Below are 13325 nucleotides of genomic sequence, written 5' to 3' on the forward strand. Positions count from 1 at the left end.
GAAGCAAACTTGCATATACCAGACGTAGCAGGCAAGCAGCTGGTACCCTAGCTGTGGAAAGTGTGAGCCTGCAGAAGAAAAACATGGGAAGAAGAGGTGTTAACTGTTGTTATTAGCTGTATATTGTGGCTTTTAGGAGGTAATGTTGCTTTTAACGCTATTATAGAAGCTGATGCCACTTTTAACACTAATGGATATGTTATGCTTCTTAGGCATATTGTTAATTATACCCAAATTAAGAGTTGTTGGCTTTGTGGGACAGCAGATCATTTTGATGCACTGGTGATAGGTATTCCTCTAAGCAACTGGACAGACCTGAATCCATATAGCCTACTCAATACATCATATCAGTGTACACAGGACAATGTTGCAATGGAAGGAATGCCCTTTATACTTCAATGGTTAGTAACACAGTGCCTTCTGGCCACTGTTAAAAGGCACCGATGCAGCTAAGCCAGTTACGCTCTGTGTCGAGCAGGAACAATGCATGCATTGCCTAGGACAGCTCATCTCCACCCGGTGGGCAGGACAGCGATGCCCTGAGCTTCCAATACGCCTCATGATCGTCTCCAACTCAATCTTGGTGTTTGCAGTGGCAAAAGAAAAAAGGGGGAGAAGACGATCATCACTACACTCATCGCTTTATCATTCTGGAATGGGTATTTTTAGCAATGCAGCCAAAAAAGAGTGTTCAAACTCGAATGGAAGCGCTCAGTGAAGCGATCAAAAAGGGTAGAGTTGTGGCAAATGGACGTCACGCATGTACTTGAATTTGGACGCCTCAAGTATGTCCACGTGTCCATAGACACCTACTCTAAGTTTGTGTGGGCCATGGCGCAGACCGGCGAAAGGGCCCTATGTGTCTGTAGGCATCCAACCACATGTTTTGCGGTCAGGGGTTCACCTGAGCCCAGCAAGACGGATAACGGTCCAGCCTATGTCAGTGAGTCTGTGCGACGCTTTCTGATGACCTGGGGAGTAAAGCATACCACCGGGTTCCCAAACTCTCCACCTGGTCAGGCTATAGTGGAGCGCACAAACAGAACATTCAAGGACTATTTGCAAAAGTTCAATTCAATAGTGGACCCAAGAGAGCATTTGGATAAGGTTCTATTTGTATTAAATCATCTCTGTGTCTTCGGGGACAATGTCCATCTGCCCGTTGTAATCCATGCCACCTGTGCTAATGCAGGCACTCCCACTAAGGAAATGATGGTTAATTATCTTAACCCTAGAACAGGGATTTGGGAGGGCCCCACCACTGTCATATTTAATGGTCGAGGGCATATGTGTGTTTCCACCTGAACAGGTCCACGGTGGGTACCCAACAGGTAGACCTGAGCCGTACCAGAATGGAACGACCATCCTGAAGTCTGCCACCCCTTGACAGAGGCCACACCATGCGTTGCCTTACATGTGGCAACCAGGCTTGAGCCGGAATTCCATCAAAGCCCATAGGGGGTCCATGTACGGTAGGCCAAGTAAGTATGGCTTTGCCCTGGGTTCATCCCAACAGCACCAGTGCCAAGAGAAGAACTCAGCGAATGGCGCGTAGCATAATCCAGACGGAGGACTCTGATGACGAAGTCCGCCTCTGGTACAAGTGGGAGGCCATTTTCGCATCTTTTTTCATTCCAGGGGCAACAGCAGCAAGAGCCCACAAAATCTTAGACACCCTGTCCTGCTGGGTGGATAAACAAGCAAATGTCACCAGTCAGGTCCTCTCTAATCTGGTGCTGGATTTATCACAGCTACAACACGTGGTGGTACAAAATAGAGCGTCTATTGACTTCCTGCTACTGGCCCACGGACATGGATGTGAAGACTTTGAAGGGATGTGCTGCATGGAACTACAAGACCACTCTAAGGCAATCCAGCAGCAGATTCAGCAGCTGATGGAGCACACCCAGAAGATACAAAAGGACGGGGATTTCTTTGGGCTGGATGGGTTAACTGATTTATTGGGTTTTGGTGAGTGGCTAAAATCCTTGCTTAAGACAGGATTGGTGCTTTTGATTGTTATACTTTTTGTCCTATGCTTATTTAGCTGTGCCTTCGCATCCCTAAGGTGAATGCTATTCTCCCTCACTAATAAAGCCTGGCTATCGCAAAAGAAAAAAGGAGGACTTATAGAGGAATGGCTTGGGGATTGAGGACACTGCACAGCTCCAGGCGGTCAGCACCACCCCAGCCTTGAAATGATCGAGAGTCCTTGAGCTGTCCACCAACAGATCAACAAACAATGGACGCTGCGCTTCCCAGCTTCTTTATCCCACAGCTATTGTTTCACATTTCCCATTCCATTCCTTTGCAAAGGCGACCAAGAGGGAAAGAAAAGAAGAGGGTCTTCTCCACAATCAGTCATCTTTAAGGTTTCCCAAAGGGCCAATCCTGCCCTCTTTTTCCTCCATAGCTCACACAGCACAGGGCACTATCTTCTTACTCCTATGAGTCATCCATCCATCGAAGCCAAACTCTTATTTGTCATCCTCTTTTTCTCTCCTGCACTCAGGGTGTAGCCATCAATGCATTAGGCACTTTCCATGTGCTGAGGCAGCCCAGCAGTGAGGTGAACAGGGACATGATCGCAGCGAGGTTTCACCTGTGCGAGAGCTGCCTGCACTCATGGCATCAGCTGTGATGGCAGGCCTGTGGCTGCCATCTGATGGCAGGGTACTGCCATCACCAGCCTGGTCTTGCTGGGCGTCATGCCCCGGCTGGCAGGAATGGAATCTCCTGCCGGGTTAGCGCATCCTCCTCCTCTGGGGCTCCTGGGGCACGTCCATGGTGCACAGGGCAGGCTCTCCCTCCACGGGTTGCAGCTCCATGGGCTCTGGGGCAGCTGCGATGCTCTGCAGGAAGGCAGCGTGGCGGTGCCACATGGTAGCGCCCACCTTCCTCTTGGTGCCCAGCACCGCCTTCCCCCTTGCCCACAGCTGCTGTGGGTGGCTCATGGCAGGCACTAACAGACAGCGTGGTCCCACCTTCTCTCAGGCTCCGTCCAGCCCCCTCGGGAGACGCTCCAAATTCCCCCTTCCCTCCCTGGACTGCGTCAATCACCTCCCTTCACCTTCCTTGTGTGTCTGCCCCTTTGACGAGTACCTAAAGCATTTTCCTTGCCCTTTTCGCAAAGGCGCAATGTGTTTTCTCCCCTCACAGACCACTCCTGTGCCCTCCAGTCCCTTCAGGAGCATTTAGATGCCCTCCAGCCACATCTCTTCCCACTACCCTCCACATCTCCTCTGACCCTCCTTTCTCCTTGCCTCGTGCTCACATGCTCTTCGGCCATCAGACAGCAGTGGTTTCCTCTCCTTACTTCCTCTCCTTGCACGTTCAACGTCCCTTCTTCCCCCTTTCTCATTTGCTATCTCTTCCACACCTCCCCACTAGGCACTAGGCTATCCCCTAGTTGCCACCAGACACCTTCAGATCTCTTCCATTGCCCACTATCAGATCTCCTCTTTTGCCATGCTCACAATCCCATTGCCACTGCCAGAGCCTCAGCTCTCCTCCACTGCCTTGCTTCTGCCATAGGATCAGACAGCACACCGGATCTTGAAGACACCTGCCCTTCCAAATGGCTCCACATGGACGCACTGCCAGGCACAGCTGAGCTACTCCAGCTGGGAGAAAGCACCGGGTCTTTATTGGGCACTGCCCAGGCCTCAAGAGCACTTGCAGAGGCCATGCTCTACTAAGGGCTGTCCTGACGCAGAAGTGGCAACGCTGGCAGCAGCACTGGGAGCTCCTGCACCAACACGGTTCTGCGCAGCCCCACCACTGCCAGCCCTGCTGTTTCTCTCGGTCCCCTCAAGGCTTCAGGAACTTCAGGACCGTTTTGCAGGTCTGCGTGGTTCAACTCGGCCGTACTGCTCCCATGTCCGCCGGGCTGCCACAAACGACTCATACTTTTGACGGTGCTCTTGCAATTCCATCTTCTTCCCAACACTGAAGAGGAAACAAAAACTCCTCAATTTTGCATAGAGGCAGGAGGACAGAGACTCCTATAGACGTCTCTCACAGCCCAGGAGCCTGCTGCGCTCCATCCCTCAGGCTGTCAGGCCAAGACAGCTTTTCCACTTGCCATTCTGCCAAGGAAAGTGAGGAACATGCCACAGAAGGGAAATACCAATTGAAGCTGGACACATTTACCAAGAGAACTGCTGCTGGTCTATTCTCCATGGCCTGCTGCTCTCCAGACTCCTCCATTCCTCAAGGCAGGCTCCTGAGGACTGCAGCCCTTGCAGATCTTGGCTTGCTTGTCTTGGCAGCACTCTGTTGGGGCAGGCACAAATTCCCCCTCACAGCCGGGCTCCGTCCTGGCCTGCCCCTGCCCTCCCCCAGCCTCTGCACGCTGCCCTGGCAGCTACTGCTCCCTTCAACACCGCAGCAACCTCAGGCACTCGCTGGGGGCTGCCTAGAGACACCAGCATCAGGGGCTGTCCCAGGGCCTCCTCCAGGTACCAAGAAAGAGGAAGCTGCCGCATCATCCTCAGGGCTAAGCCAGGGGGATCCTTGACCCTGCAGCACAGCCGTCCCCGCTGCTCCACTCCCCCATGCCTTTGAGACACTTCGCACACACTTACATTTGCCGAGACGTTTCCAGCCTCGGGACCGCTTCCTTCTCCTCCACCACTTCGGGAAGGCACAGAGACACCAAGCTGAGTCTTAGCGGGTGGCCCCGAGGCTTCTTTCTTTGTGCTTCAAGCCTTCCCTGCTCAGAGCCACCATAGATTTGGGGCTTCTGAGCTTCTGCTTTAGGTCGTGTCTAGGCAAAGAGAGAGGAGGAACAAGGCCGTGAGAACAGAGACAACAGAACGGAAGAGTCAACTCAAAAGCTATTGGCATTTGCAGACTGAAAAGCTACATCCTGCTGTGGCCATACACCTTGGCCTTTGGACGTTACGTAAATTCCGATAACCTACCCCCTCTCTTATCCGCCTGTCCACAACAGGGAGTCCGGATTCAGCAGCCTTCCTGTCTACGTTGCCTCCTTTCTGCACACTGCTCCTCCTTACTGGTGGCAGCGCGCTGCAGATAGAGCACACACGCAGCTCATGTCAGCACGTTCTCCAGCCTGCGCTCACACACCAAGCCCATCAAGAGCATGGCCGTCCCCAGAACCTTTCTCCAAGAGCCTCACCTCACTGAAGGCAGTGATCCTTTTGTCCCCTGCACATCACTGGTGTGTGCGGGAGAAAGACGTGGCCGGGAGAGAAGGCGCTTACTCGTGAGGTCTCCTGGAAGCACATAACAGGGAAGCTCTCCACAACTGCATCTCCAGCACAGGGGCCACCAGAACAACAACTCAGCAATGCTCAGGCATGAAGTGCATTGGAGAGGGCCCTGACTCCTTCTGGCCCTTTCAAACTCCCTCCATTGTCTTACCCTCTCTTTCCAGAACATCCCCTTCCTCCCAGAGGGATTGCACCCTTCTGCTTTCTTTGCTCCACATTCTGACATGCAGCCTTCACTGTTGCATTACCTCTTACAGGCCGGTGCTCTCCGCAGCTGCCTTTTCTTGCCTGCTTTTGCTGAAGAAGCTCTCCAGATGCAGGCACAGCTTGGCCCCGGCACTGCTTATCTGCACCCCTGGGAACCAGGAGCACACACAAATGAAACCTCACACAGGACACGTTAACACAAACCGCCACACGCTTCCCACCCAGACACAAGTCCTAGAAGCCATGGGGCATGGCACTATCACCTCCGAGCACTACTTCAGGCAACAGACCAAAAGGAAAAAGCTCCTTCGTGCATATCCAGGAGCACAGCATTAACAAAAGGCAGTTCTGCCATCTTCTCACCTCACTCCGTGAGCTCTAGCCTGCGCCTTGCTCTTCTCCCTTTCTGGCCCCTTCACAGCACACGTGTGCTTTGACGTCACATGTGCTCGCGAGGGGACGCGCTCAGCAGCCAGAAGCCCTACAATTACAAAGCACCTCTTCACACCTGCCTTTTTGGCACGCTTGCCACACAGAGCTGGCCTGCCCATGCATGGGCTACTATGCTGCAAGCCCAGACACTGCCAGCCTTGCAGACAGCCTTCTTAGCAGCCTTTTCAGGCTGCCTGCATACTCCATGCATCCCTTTCTAGAGCATCACGCTGCCTCTTGGGACCTTCCCCTCCCACTCTTGCACTGGCCCGGATTTGGAAAAGTGCCAGCAACTCTTACGGCACCTTCTCTGCCAGCATCCTTCGCAGAGCCGCCTTTGCTTTCCTTCTTTGCCAGCGGTGGCTCTTTGGCAGCTTCTTGCATGGCTTTGGCCACGTCCTGCTCATCTGCGAACCTGCAAATCACAAGGGCACACCAGCCATACCTCAGGTGGGGGGCTCACTCAAAACTGCGACACACTTCCCTCCCACTAGGAGGACCTAAGCCCACCCAGAGCATGACAGGAACTTCCCACCATTACTAGAAATGAGTCCAACAGCAACAGCTCCCTCCCGCAACTTCCACAGAACGCTTAACCAAAGCTGCTTCTGCCAGAGTCTCACCTCACCCGACGTGCTCTATGAGGGGCCTCTCCTGCCATCTCCCCATCACTCCTCTGCTTTGGCAGGACAAGCTCTTGGGAGAGGAGGCGCTCACCAACCAGACCACCTGCAAGGACAAAGCATGCAAGCTGTTCACATCTGCTTCTGCGGGACATTTCCCACAAGAGGCACGTGTTGGCCTGATCACACATGGGCTACTGCGCACGGAGCACACACTCAGCTAGGCTTGGAGGCCAGCTTGCTAGAAGATTCTTCATAGAATCACACAGAATCACAGAATGGTTGAGGTTGGAAGGGACCTCTAGAGATCACCTAGCCCTTGCTCCTTTCACACTCCTCCCGAGCCCCCCTTCTAAAGGACCATGGGGTTCCCTGAGCTCTCCTTAGGCCATTCTTTCGGGTGCACATTCTCCAAGTGGGGCCAGAGGGACAGTGTGGTCACTTGACAGAATCTCTTTGGCATGGCACACATTCATTCTGAGAAGGCCAACACATATAGGCTGTCTTCGCCCCTTAGGGTTGCTCTCCACGCTCGCGCTTACACTACCTTTGCTATCTGTCTGCTCAGGCAAGCCTTGTTCTGTACCTGCATTTTTACGTATAAATCTGGAAAGAACAAAGGTGAAACCAGTTTCAAGAAGGGGCAATCCAGTCCCAAGTAGCCTCCACTCAGCTGCTGCTCACAGAGAGGGTGGAACACTATTGTAAGCTCTACAGTTTTGCAAAGCAGAAGTTGGCACAAGGAAGCAGTGCATCTTAGGAGCCCTAGTGCACAGCACTCCACTGCTGGGATTGCACAAGAAACTCCATCCAAGGGCATTGTCTAGATCAGGCTGGGACACAGCTTCGCACAGATGCTTTTCAGGGAAAAAAAAAACATGCAGGGAAGAGAAACCTCTTGAGCTTTAGCAGGGGGTTATTCAGTTTCTCTCAAAAGAAAGCAGATGAAGCTGGATGTATGCAAAGGGATCCCTAACTTCCTCTCTCCCTCTCACTGGGGAGCAATGGAAAGGAGAACCTCCTCCAGGTGACTCCACCTCAACACACATGTCTTCCCAATGAGGCAAGAATGACCACGGACTTTGCTCACAGGTATAGCACCACTACTACTCCTCCTGATGAGAGAAGCCCTGGTATCTAGGCCCTAGGCCCCTCTAGCTGGTCCTATGAAGCAGGAGATAAGAAGCTGCTCAGTCAGGCAGTCAAGGCCTACCCAAGGAAACATACTCACTGTGGCAACACAAAGACACCCCCAGGAGGCATCTGAAAAACAGCCGTCTCCGTGCGGGCAATGATCAAAGGCCTCAAGGCTGGTGTCTGCAAAAGTGACAGAGACGCACACAGTCACCCCCAGAAAATAGCCCCTGGCTCACAAGGGCGGCAAACTGCCCACTGCCCACACAACAAACCGCTCCTCCACAACTCTCACACCACGGGCTCCTGCATCAGACCCTGTCCCAGCACAGACATGCTGCCCAGCAAAACCCTGAGAAGGAGCACTAATGCTGCTGGCCTTTGATGAGGCCAGTCACAAGGAGATTCCCTCAGGCAACAAGCTCTTTCCTAAAAAGAGCTCAGGACAAGGAGCACAGCACGAGGCTTTGCCTTTGATGGCCTTTCTGCCAGCATGGCTTACTGGAAGCTGAGAGGCTGGTGGAGGGGGAAGGAGCAGCAAAACTCTGCCCTGTGCTTCGTCTTCTTCCCAAAGCCCTTCCCAAAAGGCATGGGCTACCACCCTGCATCCTTCCTCTGATCCAAGACAGCTGCTCTCAAAGACTCCTGTGTTGGCAAGTCTCTCCCGAAGGTGAGACAAGCTCTCTGCAGAGAGCTCCCGGGATGGCACATCAAGTCTACCCAAGGCACTCCACAGCCAGAGAGAATTCTGGGGCCTCTTTTCTAAAGAAGCAAAGGGAGCACTCAACACTTCCCAGACTTACCCGCAGGAAAGATTTTGACAGCTTTCCCGTCACATCCACTTCATTGATAAAGTCTTCAAAAAACCTCATGGTGACGTTCCTTTCTCGGCACACAAGAATGCCAATGTTCTTGAAAACAAAGTCAAAATCTTCCCCTTTGGACAAGGCCCACACAAGCAAGGTCTGAGTTGCCCTTAGACAAACGGACACCTTCTGCAGGGAAAGGTGGGTCCTCATAACCATGGTGGTAAGCTTCACTTGAGCAACTTCCAGATGCCCTGCAAAAAAAGGCAGCAGGCAACAAAGTCACTCAAAGAGCCCTTGGGCACACTCAACTCACCTGGCAGCTCAGCACACCCTCCACAGCCTTCTCAACACCCTCCCTCCCCACCCACTCCCCTTTCAGCAGCAAACCTCTTGCTTGGGGGATACGGACCCGTCCCCAAACACCTTTTGCTCTTCCTAGCAAACTGGACATGGTTTCACAGGAATGCAAGAACCACTCCAAACACAGCCCCACTCCTTCCTGACCCACAAGAGCCATGCAGGGCCCCCTCCAGCTGGCCACAGGGCCCTGGGGAAAACTCCTCCTCCCACCTCTGCTTCACTGCTCCCTGCAGCTCTCTTAGACCACTACTAACTACAAGCTGCCAGGCAGAGCCCTGCCACAACACGAGGGAAACACCAGCTTTGCATCACGCTTCTAACCAGGCCACGGGATGTTCTCGTAGCTGAGGTCATTCTCCTTCAGAAACGCGTTGTCCAGATGTAAGACAGGCCTCCGAACAGGGAAACTCTTGTTCCTCACAGAGCACAAGTAGTTGTCCATGATGAACATGTTTCCCACGCCTGCTAGCTGGACAGTCTGAAAAGAAGAGAGCATGTAAAGAACAGGAGGAGGCTTTTCACATGCCCAAAAAGTAAGGGATAGCTTTTCAGGGCACTCAGAGGGTGCTTAAGGGCTGGATCTACAATGCAGGAAGATGAGGTGCTTTGCAGGAGAGCCCTGCACTCTCTAGCCATGGCCTCTCCCACCCCTCACCTCCCAACAGCTAAGCGCTGACCCACAAGTAGGGAACACCATCCAAGGAGGTGCAAGACGTGGCAGAAAGTCTCCACCGTGTGCCAGGCACGTTGTTCCACCTGGCCACGTGGGGCCAGAGAACGCCCCAGAGGAGAAAGTCCACATTCTGCTTCTCCAGCTGCCCTTTGCTTTGGCTCTCCATTGCCAGAGAGCTGGCTCTGGGGCAGAACTGCAACCCACAGGCTCCTGCAGGCACATCGCTTCTGCTTTCAGAGGGGACAGCAATACGGCTGTTCAAACGCAGCACGGAAATGGGGGCATCGGCGCTCATCAGGGTCTGAGGGAGAAGGAGCAGAGAAGCCCACCTGGTTCTGCAGCAGCGCCTGGCGGTAACACTCGCACGCGCAGTCCCAAACTTTAGCGATATCTGGGCAGGAAGAGAAAGATGGGCTGTGCTTGAAGTGCACAAGCTCACCTCCATGCCAACCCTGCCAAACCATGCAGACGCAGCAAGCGTCACCCACCACCACCACAATCCCACAAAGGACCCTTGCAGAGGAGGGCAGCGGAACTGACATTCCAACAGCCTTCCAACTACAAGCCCTCCCCTGAAAAGGAAAGCATGGAGCTCTAAGAGGAACAGTTCCCAGTGCCTCTCTAGAGCCCTCTAGAGCTCACCTCAGCCTTCTGCAAACAGCACTGCTGCCCTTTCACATGCTCCTTCCTAAGCTTGACCCTCTCCCTGCCAAATCCACCAATCCATTCCCACCCCACCTAGAGGACACTCCTCTGCCCACCACCGCCTTGGACACTCAGGGACCTTTCGGACTTACTTTCCTTACAGAATCTCACAAGCCGCTGAGAGAGTGAGTGGAGGAAGTTTGAGCAAAATGATTCCATGGCTCAAGGCACAGGCCACCAGCTCCTCCACTCCAGCACACCAAAGAGCCCAGCGCTATTGCACTGCCTCTCTTGCCCTCTCCTCCTCACTGCAGAGCAGCTGCCACGAGCAGAGGGGAGCCGAGAGCAGCCGAGTGCCAGGGCTCAGCGTGGCCTCGCACGGCAGTGTGCGTGGGGCGCCCTACTTATAGGGAAGCTCTGATGGTGATGCGGGACATCCCACTGTGACCCCAGCCCGTGTCACAAAAGGCTGCAGGGCCCGGCCACCCCCACCGTCGGGCACCTCCCTATATTTCACCCCACAAGGACAAGGGGGCAGCACTCGGCTTCCTGGGGGATGCCCCCTACCTCCCCTGCCCACCTCCCCATGATCTGTACGCCTTAGCAGCAACCATCGCCACATTCAGGCCAAAAGGAAAGATAAGCAAAGAACTGAGGAGAGGCTGGTTCATCTAAGGAGCCGCAGCTTGCCACAAAACAGAGAGCTCATTCTTATTCCTACCCAAAATAAAGGAAGCCCCCCTGGTACACAACACTGCTAAGCACCAGCTGCTCTGTCAGGAAAGATTCTCTCAGGAACACCTTCCCTTGGGGAGCGTCTTTCCTTTCGAAGGAGAGATTTCACAGCCCTTTGGTGGCTAGAAATCCCCCAGGAAGACAAACCTCCCAAAGACGACACTGACAGCTTTGTGTTGGGAATAGTGCACATCACCCCAAAGGGACACAAGGGCCCTGTGCAACCACAGACATCTTCAGAGCACAACTACACACTGATACACCCCCTGCCAGAGCAGAGAACACCCTCATGCCTTCTTGTTTTGCGCCAAATCCAGAACTCACCTCACCAGCCCCAAGCTTGTGAGTTAAACAAGAGAAATGTGAAGAAGCTGAAAAGGGAGTTTTGCCCAACTAATCCTCAAGAGGAATTTTAAAAACATTTCAGCATTCCCAGAGCTGCGGTGTTTAAATGCATTTGTGAAATAAAATCAAAGGAAAACAAAGCAACAAAGCCTTTTTTTTTTTTTTTTTTTTTTACTTAACTACAAACATACAAATTCCTGTGAAGCACATATACCGCTGACAGGCTTGCATGATATGATGATTTGCCCAAGGAACAGTCTCAGGAGCCACCAAATGAGTTGAGCAAGTTCGTGGGGTGGTGGGAGGGTGCCAGCAGCCCCTCGGAGACATGCTCTGTGACACGCTCTGGATCACTGAGGGACACGGCGCCTCACATCTGCCCTCAGCCCAGGGTGTCCCCACACTGCCCAGAGCTCCGGGTCCTTCCTTCCTCCTAAATACGACAGCCAGAGAAAGAGTCTCGCAGGGAAGTGAGGGCCCGGCGCCCGCCCCGCACAGGAGACCCCCTGTGAGGTGGCAGCTACACCGTGAGCTCCACTCATGTCACCTGGGGGGTCCCGACATCAGCACCAGGGAGATGGCAGAGCCCAGGAGAGAGCGCAGAGATCGCCCCGCACATCCTGGAGAGCAGCCCCTGCCTTGAGCACATGCAGCGTCCAGGAGCTGCTGACAGAGCCCTCCAGTCCATTCCCCCTGCTGCAGGCAGTGCCACGGGCTATGGAAGTTCTCCAGTGGCCGCTGGAGAAGGCGCTTGTGCAGCACAGCGGGACTGACAGCTCTCCGTCCTGGTCAGAGCTGTGTGGGCAGCTGCGCTTTGGCGCTTGTTTGGTGCTTTGGCCCTTTTCAAAGACAGCGCCAAAGATGCACAGGATGAACCAGCACAAACTGGGGCTATGGACTGCGATTCACTGGAAAGCCTCTAAACTGGTAACAGCCATGCGTTGCTCTTTCTCTGGCTGTCATATTTAGAAGGAAGGAAGGACCCGGAGCTCTGGGCAGTGTGGGGACACCCTGGGCTGAGGGCAGGTGTGAGGCGCCGTGTCCCTCAGTGACCCAGAGCGTGTCACAGAGCATGTCTCCGAGGGGCTGCTGGCACCCTCCTACCACCCCACGGACCTTGCTCAACTCACTTGGTGGCTCCTGGGACTGTTCCTTGGTCAAATCATCATATCATGCAAGCCTGTCAGCGGTATATGTGCTTCACAGGAATTTGTATGTTTGTAGTTAAGTAAAAAAAAAAAAAAAAAAAAAAAAAAAAAAAAAAAAAGCTGTGTTTTCCTTTGATTTTATTTCACAAATGCATTTAAACACCGCAGCTCTGGGAATGCTGAAATGTTTTTAAAATTCCTCTTGAGGATTAGTTGGGCAAAACTCCCTTTTCAGCTTCTTCACATTTCTCTTGTTTAACTCACAAGCTTGGGGCTGGTGAGGTGAATTCTGAATTTGCTGCAAAGCAAGAAGGCATGAGGGTGTTCTCTGCTCTGGCAGGGGGTGTATCAGTGTGTAGTTGTGCTCTGAAGATGTCTGTGGTTGCACAGGGCCCTTGTGTCCCTCTGGGGTGATGTGCACTATTCCCAACACAAAGCTGTCAGTGTCGTCTTTGGGAGGTTTGTCTTCCTGGGAGATTTCTAGCCGCCAAAGGGCTGTGAAATCTCTCCTTAGAAAGGAAAGAAGCTCCCCACGGGAAGGAGTTCCTGAGAGAATCTTTCCTGACAGAGCAACTGGTAGTTAGCAGTGTTGTGCACCAGGGGGGCTTCCTTTATTTTGGGTAGGAATAAGAATAAGAAGAGCTCTCTGTTTTGTGGCAAGCTGCGGCTCCTTAGATGAACCAGCCTCTCCTCAATTCTTTGCTTATCTTTCCTTTTGGCCTGAATGTCCTTCCCAGCGCAGAGGTGTGGATGGTTGCTGCTAAGGCGTGCAGATCATGGGGAGGTAGGGGGCATCCCCCAGGAAGCCGAGTGCTGCCCCCTTGTCCTTGTGGGGTGAAATATAGGGAGGTGCCCGACGGTGGGGGTGGCCGGGCCCTGCAGCCTTTTGTGACACGGGCTGGGGTCACAGTGGGATGTCCCGCATCACCATCAGAGCTTCCCTATAAGTAGGGCGCCCCACGCACACTGCCGTGCGA

The 13325-nt window shown here is 53.4% G+C and overlaps 1 protein-coding gene across 1 annotated transcript in view; it reads right to left on the reverse strand.

Moving 5' to 3' along the window:
* Positions 1 to 10734, reverse strand: part of LOC148594641 (uncharacterized) — a 32642-nt gene extending 21908 nt beyond the window's left edge. Inside the window, exons 1-6 of the mRNA XM_088525012.1 lie at positions 10701 to 10734; positions 9805 to 9866; positions 9124 to 9280; positions 8437 to 8693; positions 7731 to 7816; positions 6177 to 6291 (exon numbers count right to left, since the gene is read on the reverse strand). Coding sequence (XP_088381138.1) covers positions 6177 to 6291; positions 7731 to 7816; positions 8437 to 8693; positions 9124 to 9280; positions 9805 to 9866; positions 10701 to 10734 — 711 coding nt within the window. The remainder of the gene's footprint in view (positions 1 to 6176; positions 6292 to 7730; positions 7817 to 8436; positions 8694 to 9123; positions 9281 to 9804; positions 9867 to 10700) is intronic.
* Between the last annotated feature and the right edge of the window lie 2591 nt (positions 10735 to 13325).

Source organism: Tinamus guttatus, unplaced genomic scaffold, assembly GCF_059628265.1.
Source record: "Tinamus guttatus ecotype Peru unplaced genomic scaffold, ASM5962826v1 Tinamus_guttatus_pri_ptg000219l, whole genome shotgun sequence".
Lineage (NCBI taxonomy): Eukaryota > Metazoa > Chordata > Aves > Tinamiformes > Tinamidae > Tinamus > Tinamus guttatus.